General features: G+C 42.4%; 1 protein-coding gene across 3 annotated transcripts in view; it reads left to right on the top strand.

Moving 5' to 3' along the window:
- pappa2 (pappalysin 2) overlaps positions 1–12042 on the top strand; it is a 40056-nt gene that overhangs the window by 20429 nt on the left and 7585 nt on the right. Inside the window, exons 14-24 of one of the 3 annotated variants that reach the window (XM_057056555.1) lie at positions 686–882; positions 1381–1494; positions 3005–3140; positions 3232–3406; positions 3991–4056; positions 4134–4230; positions 4509–4686; positions 5903–6116; positions 6966–7134; positions 8348–8480; positions 8883–9004. In XM_057056555.1, coding sequence (XP_056912535.1) covers positions 686–882; positions 1381–1494; positions 3005–3140; positions 3232–3406; positions 3991–4056; positions 4134–4230; positions 4509–4686; positions 5903–6116; positions 6966–7134; positions 8348–8480; positions 8883–9004 — 1601 coding nt within the window. Of the gene's footprint in view, positions 1–685; positions 883–1380; positions 1495–3004; positions 3141–3231; positions 3421–3990; positions 4057–4133; positions 4231–4508; positions 4687–5902; positions 6117–6965; positions 7135–8347; positions 8481–8882; positions 9005–12042 lie in introns of those variants that run through there. The other 2 variants (XM_057056556.1, XR_008953960.1) reach the window with 2 other exon arrangements.

The raw sequence follows: 12042 nt of genomic DNA on the forward strand, positions 1-12042 counted from the left end.
GACCATAAACACGCCACTTATGTAATTTCAATCACAGGACACAGAGTTTGTGTCATGTCTGTTCTTTTATTTATTTCTTTATTTTATTTTTTATTTTTTTAAGTCTTCCCTATTGAGTGCAGCTGCTTTAAATAATTAAGGCACCAAGGTATCCCTGTGCTAATTTATAAGCGGTAGTTAGCATTTTTCCCTCATTTCACAGTGCTCTGCACAGCTGAGCCGGCTCTGTTTTTATCGCTGCAAACAAAAGTGTCAGCCCTAAAACAGTCATTGTCTGCCTTAAAAAAGTAAATAAATATAACACATTAAAAATATGGGAAACGCTCGTGTAACCAGGATCTTACCTGCTGAGATCTGACGAACTGGCCAAATCAAACACAAGCTCCTCTTTCTGCCTACTTGTAGAACAAAATTATTGAGAGTTTTGATAATTAAATAAAGTCCAGATCCGAGCAAAATTTATAGCCTGTTGACAGCGCGCGGCGTCGGTTTTGGTTAAGCTGATATGACTAAGTTGAAGTGGCCAATGAAAACACAAGAAGCATTTGCTCAGGTTTGGTTCATTGACAAACAGGCCTGGAGTCGAACAGTGGGGGACGAGCGCCTCCGCTGCCAGATCGACGATCCAGCCTTCATATTTTTTTTCATAAATCTTCCTCTCTCCTTCTCCTCTTCATCTCCCAAGGTGCGCCTAGTCAGTGTTACGTGTTTGATGGTGACGGAGCGTGCGAGGAGTTCGAGCGCTCCTCCAGCGTCCGGGACTGTGGCTTTTTCACGCCATTGGGCTACACAGATCAGTGGGCATCTACTGCGGCCGCCTCCCACCAGGACCCCGACCGCTGTCCCCCCCACGCTGCCACCGGGGAGCCATCTCTGACTCAGGTATGAAGGCTAAGCCACACAGCACATTAAAGACTTCCAGTTGACAATAAAGCCCATGTCAGCAGTTGGCCCAAAGTAGAAGCAACTTGGCTGTTTTGGCAGCCGTGATGTTTTCAGCTCACTACTGTTTTTGTTTGGCCCGTAAATGTGAACGTTTGGCCACAGCACACCCGAAATCACTCGGGGTTCTCGGAGAAAAGGACGACCAAACAGATAAAACCAGAACCAGAAGGAACATCAGTGTGGGCGTAACAGCGTGCGGCTCTGATCAGGAATCAAGTGAACCCTTTTCGAGAAAAAAGAAGTTTCAAACTGAGCAGCCCAACCGTTGGACTGATGCCTTTACTGATTTCTTCGTTGCTTCGTGTTGGTTTCCAGTATCTTTCTCCGCTATTGCATAGTATTAATTTCATATCAGCGCAGAAACAACTGCTGGATTGTTTAGTGGGGATTAAATATCAGACTCATATTTGTGTGTTTTGTGTGTTTTGTGTGAAGCTCTGCAGGTACCAGCACCTGGAGGTTGGTGCCAAATCACCAAGCAACGCCTGGTTTCCCTGTACAGCTCAGTCTGACACAAATAATGACCTTGAATATTTTTTCTGGCTAAAGGTACGCTCGCTTCAGTGTGTGTGGTTGTGTGTGTGTTATCTGCAGATGGTTATCAAATCATGGCTCAGGCTGAATTTTTGATTCACATCATTGTGAACTATTCAAATAACCACCATTGTGTCCAAAGCAGCTGTCGTGTCATTAATTCATCTTTCATAATTGTAAAATTTTCATCAGCACCTGAAGTGTTTTATTACAACCGTCCAGTTTAGAATTGGAATATATTACAGCTGGACTGGATGCTGAGTAGCAAACATGAATCCGTGTCCTTCCAGCCTGGTTGTCAATCGGCAACCGTGTTTTTCCAGACACGATTCGCCGCAGAAACCCAGTGGTGACAAAAACAATATTTGCTGCTGCCATCAAAACGATTCCCATTTGTAACTGCTCTGCATATCTTTGAATCACGGGTCAAAGGGTGCTTTCTACAGATGTTATCTGCCTTTCATTTTTCTTTGTCTAGTTCTCATAGGCAGCAGTTAAGTAAGCACTCCCTTAATCACCTCGGCAGGTCCAGGAGCTCCGCAGCCTTTCACTCCAGGATTCTTTACGTCGTCTGTCTCCTACTCTGGCTACATTTAGATGCTATATCTAACCCATTATCTGCCACTTCTGTGCTGAGGGGTTGTTCTTTCCATCCATTGCTTCTATTATGGAGGTGCCTTTTCAGGCGCGTCTCGGAAGGTCTGCCTCTTCCCTCAAGACTCTTTCATACTTTGAAAAGCCTTTATGATCTTTTTCGCTTGAAGTGTTCTGTCTCTGAAAAGACTCTGCGTTAAATGTCAGCTCCGTCTCTTTTGAACACTTCCTCACTCAGCCCTTTTATTCTCTTTGAAACATGTCTGAGTGATCTGAAGATCTGCTGAATGCCGTCTGTGTGCTCAACAGCTGCTTCTGAAAGGCTCCGGAGCTCAATGACGTGCTTCACTGGGTCTGCTTTCCTTCTCTTTCGTGGCCACGCTGTCTGACCACACCTGGGAGGGTTATTTAGGGCCACGAGCCCGCTAGACTTCAGCGGGCCAACAGTTGTCACTTTAGTGCTTCAGTGGAAAACCTTTGTGTATTCTGCAGCGCTCGTCCACCTGAGTTATCTGTTAGTGTGTCTGTACCGATGTGCACGCTCATTTATTAGGTAAAATGAAGTTATAATGTGGTCTTTTTTGAGTCTCTGCCCAGCACACTGAGCTGGACTAACAGTTCCAGGCTAAGAGTCTAAACAGTGCAGAGTGCACTACAGCTGGTCACTACAGTTTAGGCACTATAGGCGATCAATAAAATTTATCACTACGGCTGATCGTTACAGTTTAGTCACAATAGGCGATCAATAAAATTCATCACTACGGCTGACTGATGCAGTTCATCATGACAGTTCATCACTACAGCTATTAAATACGGTTCCTCACTACAGCTGATCACTATGGTTCATCACTATAGCTGATCACCAAAGTTCATCACTACAGCTGTTCAATACAGTCTTTTTGGCTAATTATTATTCATATTTTGGATCTAGGTGGGGTTTGTCCATCCAGGCGTGGCTGCCTCTGTCATTGTCTACCTTGCTTCTGATGGCTCCTGGTCTGGAGAGCAGTGTCGGCGGACAGTGACGATATTCTTGTCTGACACCAGTGGTGCCAACCACACACTGGGCATGTATTTCGTGTGTTTTACTGGTTTAACCAAATGAAGAGAAGATGTTTATGTCCAGAAAATAAAAACGTCTTTATTTACCTGCTGTAGGCACACATGACCTGTCATGCCACCGGAATCCATTAATCGTGAATGTGACCCATGACCTCTCGGAGCCCTTCTTCCTCACGGCCAGCGTTATTCTCCTGTTCTCATCTCCCTCAGTGGCAGTGGGGGGCGTGGCCCTAAGGACCTCCTGCCACTTCAGCACCTTCGCCCTGACCGGGTGCGCATCAGAGGGTGGGCTCTCCCACAACTACCTACTACAACACACGTGCACACACATGAAAAACACACACACACACACACACAGTAACAGGTCTAAGATATGGTTAATAGGGGGCAAGATCAATCTCAACAACATCAATATGCGAGGAGGATTTTAAAAACTACTCTATAGCCAATACCAGTAATGGACTAATAGTGGAGTGCTGTTTCTGTACTACAATGAGCACTAAATCATGGCTAAAAGTTTTCAAAAAGTGTACTGCTTTGGAGATATCTACATAATTTTCCAGCAAACATGTTTGTTTGGAACCTAGAAAAAAATTGGCCTATAGTAAGCTAATGCTTCTGCAACAAGTGTGCTATTGTTGAATTACAGCTACTATAAAAGACTGTGGTGAAAATTCTGATAATAGGAATGGGGTGCAGGTTGTTGAGGTGGATAATGAAGTTAGTGAGTAGGGTTCTGAAAGGCTAATTGGAGTAAGACCATCCAGTCCACCTTAATTCAGTTAGTGCCTTACACTTTGCTTGACTAGTTTCCCTTCCTCTCACTCTCCGTCTCGTCTACCGTTCCTGCATTAGCTGTTTGCGGCAGCCATGCCAGATGGACAGCTGCAGCCCCCCGCAGTTCCAGCATGCCACTGTCAGGTAGGCCGCTCAGGGACGGAGCACAGCGCACTGCAAAATCGCTAGGATTGTCCATATATGTCACCATGTCTCCATAGGTGTTCAGGAAGGGGGGAGGCTTTGCACTGCTCCGTGCAGTGTCATCATGGTTTCAGCATCGCTATCAGGAGTGGAAGGGCAGCCCCACCCCTTCAGGTATTTTACTGATCTGCTTCTTCGTAGACACAAGCTAATGTCATATGATCAAAAACATTTCTTTTATACTGTTTTATATGATAATATGCAAGGAAAGTTGTTGAATGCAAAGAAACATTGTTGGAGCTATTTTTAAGGTGGGTCAGTCATGTATGCAGAGTACATACATGACAGACAAGACATACATGTTTGGCGCTGCTTTTCAGTATAAAAGTTGAATAATGCAAACACTTTCCAGGTACTTCTCCCAATACATCTTATTTTCTGTCTTCCCCCAGAGACAGACCAATCTTGAGTGCCTCCATGGTTCCTGGGATCGGATTGTGAGCTGCCAGCCCACAGACTGCGGTTTTCCTGATCAGTCATACGTCTACCACGCCCTATTCAGTTGTCCTTCGGGAACCACCTTTGGCAAACAGTGCTCCTTCACCTGTCAGCCTCCGTCTATACTACAAGGTTAGTTATGCAGATGTTGAAATGTACTTATTCTGAATCACCGTGGTCCGAGTCACTGTTCTAAGCTCCGATCATACAGACCTCTTTCCCACCAAGTCAGGCTGAGATTTGTGACTCCAGCAGAACTGTTGAACTGGTGCTATGGTGGGAGAGTTAAGCCAGATCAGCACTGCTGTTCTTGTTTAATCTTTTCTACTTCCTGGCATTTTGGAACCCCATTTAGACAAAAATAGATTTAAAGAACAAGCCTACACCATTGTGCTTTGACTAAAATTGTGTTTTTGTTGAGGAAAATCTACTTTACAATCGCTAATTAAGACTAAATGTCATAGAGATAAGGAGGTATTTGAAGATATGGCACTTAATGGACGTCTTTTTCAGTGAGACCACCTAAAAGTCCAAACTGATGCCACAGAGAGAAGAACATGAACATGAGACATTTCTTACACTTGAGCAGCGTTTACATGGATTTGCGCAGCATGTGCTACTCTATATCGTGCTAATTTCAATCAGATACAGATTCGACTGTGTCGCAGATCATCAGATCCTGTTGCCAGTCGACGCTTTATGCGGCATCTCGGCTTTTACTGGAACAGGACTGTAAAGATCCAAACCACAGCAAGATGCTGTTGCTACCATCATCCCATAAAACCAAGTGGATTTTTACACAATTACTGTTTGAAATTGTTGTCTTGCTTTTTCATGACACGAGGTGTTGCACTAACTCATTCCAAAGCAGTTATTTAAAGAAAAAAATTACAAAGAACTATGAAGGCATGAAACTAATCGACCAGCATCATTCTGTTAAGTGCCTACAAACAATTTTGATTGCAACAGATGCTATATAAATAAAGATTGAAAGCGTCACAAGTCTAATAAACACATTCTACAGTGATAAACGGAACATCGTCATACTCACGGGAAAGGTATTACCAGTACCTTTATGGCTCTTGTTGTTGGGAGACGATCACACTCAAAGCAGACTCTTTAAACGTCGAAGAATGTCGTGTTCAGAACATTGTAATGAGTATTTACCATTACAGGACACGTCAAATGTTTAACTAGCTTGGGATACGATCTTTTTAGATTCATTATATTTTATAGATGCCATAAAAACTGTTGAGGGTGTTTTTACACATGTCTGAACACAGGTTTAGAAATATATTAGCTTGGTTGACAGCAACATTTTCGGCCTCCAATTTCTCCCTTTTCTCAGGTGTCAACAACAGGTTGGTGTGTTTGGAGGATGGTCTGTGGTCCTTCCCAGAGGCCTACTGTAAGATCGAGTGTCCAGAGGTTCAGAACATCCCCAACGCCAAGCTGTTATCGGCTGACTGCCTGACCTCTGGGCACAATGTTGGCTCTGTCTGTCGTTACAAATGCAGCCCTGGCTTTTACGTAACGGGCAGTCTCAAAAACAAGACACCAAGGTGAGATGATCTCTTTGACAGTCAGATTAGATGTGATTAAGATTATTATGTGTCATGCTTCAACCCAGAGAGTAAAATATCTGTGGTTACAGCTTAAAGAGCTGTGTTTTGGCTTGTTCTCTGTTTGGAACCTTCCCCAATAAAACTCTCTACTGATGCTAACTGGACTTTAGCACTACATTTTCAGCTGTACTTGTTGTTTAACTGTTCATTACTTCTCATTACTTCATTACTACACACCGTTCACACATGTTGTTAATGAGTGGAGCAGGAGGCGACCCAACATCTGGGCTAGCTTTATATCTAACTTTACATGGGGTCAGCTTCACATATTCCAGCCCACACTGTGTTGTTATTGATGTCCTGTGCACAGGATATTATATACAGTACCTGGGAATGCTTGGACTTTCTGGTGTTTCCACATTAACAGGCTAGCCATTTCAATTTTGCACATTATTTACGAGTCATGTTTTCTCAGACAAACATATGTGTAAACATTTTTAATAACTATGGGTGCTTTATTTTAGTGCAACACGTGTGTCATTAAAATAGTTGCAGAAAGTTTACATGCTTTGACACTCACACTCGTGATATCACATACTGTTGCGTTTACACACCACATGTTCAGTTTCTGTGACTGCAAATTTATTAAACTAGTAAAAGTGAAGGGGTCATCAGCAGGGGTGTGTTTGGTGTTGATGTTTAAGTGCACCCAGGATCTTTCCATCCATAAAGGTTCTTTGCTGATGTCAGAAATGCATAAGCTTCCATTTTTTGACAACAATGTTGCCCAATAACCTGTTTAAATATCCATTTCATCTCATCCCGGCCTTCCTGTGTCACCTTCAGGAAGTATTTTCAGTTGGAGTGCCTTGAGAGCGGCCAGTGGGACGAAGTTAACTGTGAGTCGATATCCTGTCCAGCCTTACCAGGCGTGTTCCAGGGCATGTATACCTGCACCAACAGCCTCTACTATGACACTCGGTGTACTTTACATTGTCAAGATGTGACAGAAAATGTAAGTATTCAGTTCTAGTGATCACCATGCAGTATTGCTGTCAATGAAGTCATTTTTATTGTAATGGGTATAACTTTCATTATTAGGCTGTCATTATGCTGCCAAACTTTTACCAGCTAAACTATCTTAAATTGGTAAAAATGTGCAATTTACCAGATTTGCTGGTGTGCAGAGCAGAGTAGCAGCTGAGATCTGTTGATTAAGCCTGTGTTTTGGCTGTCTGGCTTTATTACACTTTAATCTCCCTGTCAGAACACCTTTTCATTCAATATGATTGCTGTTGTTGTTTTGCACTCCTGTGCGAAGCGGCTGCCTATTGAAGCAGCTCCCATTGTGCGGGTTGTTTTTCCCTTATTTTTTAACTTAATTTTTGGTAAATTGTGTTTTCGTTTTACTTCTGTTCACTTATGCCAATGCGTAATGCAGTAATCGCTGCTACAATCCTACCTTTTGCACCTTTTTGATGTAGAGCAGTGAAGAGGGAATTGTTTACACCAGCGATCAGCTGATTGCACTCTCCAAGAAGGTGTTTTCTGCCTGGAGCTAGGCCCAAAATCCCGGAGGAGTTGCAGGGAAGATGCCAGGGTTCCAGAGCTGTAATGCGATCCTTATGCAAATGTGATGGGGAACCTGACGACCTTAGGAAATAAGAACCAACTCAGCCACAGCCCTTAAACTATACCCCTATTATTTGAGTCCACATGCGCTATCGTCGTTGTCACACAACTGTTACTAAACTCCAAAAACAACATCCAAATGCCTTTGTAGCATTCCCGACACCTCTAATAATGTGAATACTGATAAAACCTTAACGTTGGACCTCCTGCACGCTCATGTTAAGGAGGCATATAGGGTCACTGCCCTGCCCCCACTTTCTCACAACCTGGTCCTCCCTGCAAAGCAGATCCCCCGGCTCCATACCGTCTTAATTCAAGCCAGGATTTGCATCTACCAGGCAGGAAATGCTTTCACCAAGGTAAATGATACCCCAGGTGAAAGTGTTTACCTGTAGGACAGAAAGTCTGGCTTGGATCCGGCCCTCGATGCCCATCCCTGCTCCAGAAGAATGGTGCAGCTCTGCTGTCACAAGGACAGATATTACATTCATGTATATATTGTATATCTTATATCTAAATCAAGATCCGAGGTGCTCCTCTTCAGTTGTGTAAAGACAGTGCAGCATTGCTTAATTGTTGTGCCTGTATGTGTCCAGAAGGAAATTCGCTGTAATAAAGATGGTAAATGGACTGCAGAGTTCCGCATGTGCTCCGGGATTCAGGGATCATGTCTCCCCCCTCCTGCTCTCAACTCTGTAGAGTACAGCTGTGACCAGGGGACAGATGTTGGTGAGTGGACCCTGAAAGTGGAATTTCACAGATGCCGATGTTTTTTTTGTTGGGATTGCTTTGTATTTTGATATTATTACTATTATTACCTAATTACTACTATAATTGGGGATATTGTATAGTTTGTCAACATATCTTTCCTATATAGCAGGGACGATAAAGGAGAAAGCATGAAGGAAAACCTGCATTGTTTTAGCTCAGTTCATCAATCCTATGTCTCTCAGTCATCTCTCTCTCTCTCTCTCAAACACACAAACACACGCACCCACATCCAGTCACAAATGATACAGTGCTCTGTTATTTTTTTTACCTCATGCTTAGCATGAACATATTTATCAGATGCTAATGACATTGCAGCGAGTGTTGATTGGTATATCTCACCATCTTCCTTTATTGTTGCAGGTTCTCTTTGCTACCCAACGTGCATTGTGAATTTGGACATGGATCTCCGAGACCCTGCGGTTCTACCTAATGGCACCACAGCTAATTCTTTGAAGCACTGGATGCTCCCCAGTAAAGTGGTGGTAAGGATAGTTGTGTTATTTGTTTATCATCTAAATGATTGATCTGCATAATTAAATAAGTAAAGTAGCAAATGAGATGTGATCGGCACATATTAAAGCTGATATTCACTTTTTCTGTGCTCCATATATTTGGAGTGCCTTGCCGCCCAGTGTCAGCTTCGACAACTAATTCAATGTTTTGTAAGCTGGTGGAGACAGGAACTGTCTCAAACTAGTCATCTATGAGGCATTTGTTGTTTTGCTTGCAGTGTCCTGTCTGCTTTGCCATGAAAGGTGATCCATTAACAACTGGGGCTTTAATATTTATGCGAAACATGCATGTGAATAATTAATCCAACCAACCATCTGGTGGTCTGAAGAACACCGTGGCTCAAATGCGGAGCTCCTATTCAACAACGAGTTCAATAATAAACTCAAAAAATCAGATCAATATGTACCGTAATTTCTGGACTACAGAGCACACCTGATTAAAAGCCGCATAATCTAATTTTAGAAAGAAAATCAATTTTTTACTTATACAAGCCGCACCGGATTTTAAGCCACAGGTATCCCATGTAGTAATATGAAAAATTAGATAGAAAACATTCAGTACCTGTAGATGGTTTTATTACCGTAAGAGACGAGTCACTGACGAGTGACAGACAGGTAAAAAACAACAGCCACTCTTTTCACTTGTATGTTTATACAGAGACCTTAAATCCAATTTTCATCATGTCAGGATTTTTAACTTTTCTTTTAATTTAATCCGTTTAGCAACATAAATATATTGTACCGGTAAATGCTTTTTTCCCCTAACGGTGTCTGTAATGCAGTTACCTTGAAATATACGTTTGTATCAGTTACACACAAATGATGTTGTTTATGCTTTTTTACTCAAACAATGAACAACCTAAAACCCCTGATGGCCCACCTCTAAAATCTTCTATTTTCATCGCGGTGGCAAATTGCTTTTGCCTTCTGTCTGATTTGTACAGCGGCTGCCTGCTCTCTGTGTGTTGACCCAGTCTTCCAGAACGTTTTCAAGCTCGGGCCACCTGCGATGTTTACGTCTAAAAGCTTTTGTCGTCTTTTTGCTTTGGATCAGTTCTTTATGCTGGCGTCTCCACCTTCTCGCCATTGATTACCGTAATGTATGCCAAGATTACGCGCGGCAGCTCGATTTCCTTCTTCAACCGCCAGAGTGATCGCTTTTAACTTAAAAGCCGCATCATGTGCTTTTCTTCTAGTATTTTCCATGTTGATGAGGGTTAGTAAAAATGACTGATTCACAATAGTTGTGATAGTGGGCCATGAAAAAAAAAAAAAAGCCGCACTGTAGAATAAGCCGCAGTGTTTAAAGTGTATAAAAAAAGTAGCGGCTTATAGTCCGGAAATTACGGTATATTTGTGGCTACTGTTTCCCATCAACTCTATTTAAATGCATTTTGTCCAGATAAAAAGTTCCTGCAACTAAGAACAAACGGATGAGGTGACAAATGTTTCACCTTGTTCAAATGTTTCTGGAAAAATGTCTCCTTCATATCACTTCATAAGATCATTCTGCAGCTTTTTAAACGTGGTAAAATGTTGGTGAGACTTGGTTTATACAGCATCTGTTACAATAAAAACTATCCTGAACCCAAACAAGCAACAATGGCAGGCATAAACCTCCCTTGAAAGCACAATTCTTGATTACAAAATCAGCAACTGAGTTTGTGTAACCTCTTTTTATTTTGTTCTGTTAATTATGTTTTTATTTTTGTAACACTTTGCCTTAAACTTTAATTTCCTTTTTTGTCTCTCTTGCTGTAAACCGTTTAATCGCCCAAAAATAATTTCAAAACAGATGGTGTTTCTCGCTATGCGTGCTTCTCCTTCCTCTCTTGTGCTCTTGCGCAAATGTGATCAATTGCCACACAAGTATGGTTCCAATTCTAAGTTCGCAAGCTGCCAAATACGCTCCAGGTTTCCTGAACATGTACTTGCTCCGCTTTATCAAATATCCATTAGATCTATCCTGTGTATACTTTGGCCAGCGAGGTATCCCATAATGCATTCCATCGTGGCCAGTAACATCAGCAACAATGGTACGAAGTACACACTTCAAAGTACGGATCTCCATGTTTACAAGTCTGTACCTGCGTAATTATTCTTAGAGAAATGGAAATAAGCAACTAATGAGGTTCAGGTGAAGTGGAAGGAAAATATTTGCTTTTCAATTACTTTAATAGATGCTGTTGTATATTTGACAGGAAATATGCTGTATGGTAAAGGACACTTCTACCTGTAGCACGTAGGGGTCGGTGCAACCTTCTGAAGTGACATTAATGTCACCGAATCATCTAAACTCCAGAAGTCAAGTCAAAAATGAATGTAGGGGTTTAGGTTGGTGTCAGTCAATCAATCAATCAATCAATCAATCAATCAATCAATCAATCAATCAATCAATCAATCAATCAATCAATCAATCAATCAATCAATCAATCAATCAATCATTATTTATATAGCATCTGTTACAATCAAAATTGTTTCTAGGCACTTTACAGAATCCCAGGGCCTGACCCCCAACAGTGGCAAGGAAAAAACTCCCCTTTAACAGGAAGAAACCTTGAGCAGGACCAGGCTTATGTAGGGGGACCCTCCTGCCGATGGCCGGCTGGGTAGAGAGAGGAGAAGGGGGAGAACAGGTAGAGGAGAGAATAGGTAGGAGAGGAGAGGAGAGGAGAGGAGAGGAGAGGAGAGAGGAGAGGAGAGAATAGGTAGGAGAGGAGAGGAGAGGAGAGGAGGAGAGGAGAGGAGAGGAGAGGAGAGGCAGCCATGACCCAGCAGGATGACAGAGGTCTTTCAGGTGATCATGTTTCACCTGTCATCATGATTTGAACCACCTTCAGACTTCTCTGCAAAAAATTATCCGCCTCATATGTAGCAAAAATTGGATATGAGAGCAGCCTTCAATCAGAACAGATGCCAAAAGTAATTTGCAAAATATGTAATGTAGACGGGAAAGTAGAGGGAAAGCTAAAGACGTGATTTTTGGCAAAATGAATAGCCTATACTAT

This window comes from Takifugu flavidus, chromosome 15 (genome assembly GCF_003711565.1).
Source record: "Takifugu flavidus isolate HTHZ2018 chromosome 15, ASM371156v2, whole genome shotgun sequence".
Classification (NCBI taxonomy): Eukaryota; Metazoa; Chordata; class Actinopteri; order Tetraodontiformes; family Tetraodontidae; genus Takifugu; species Takifugu flavidus.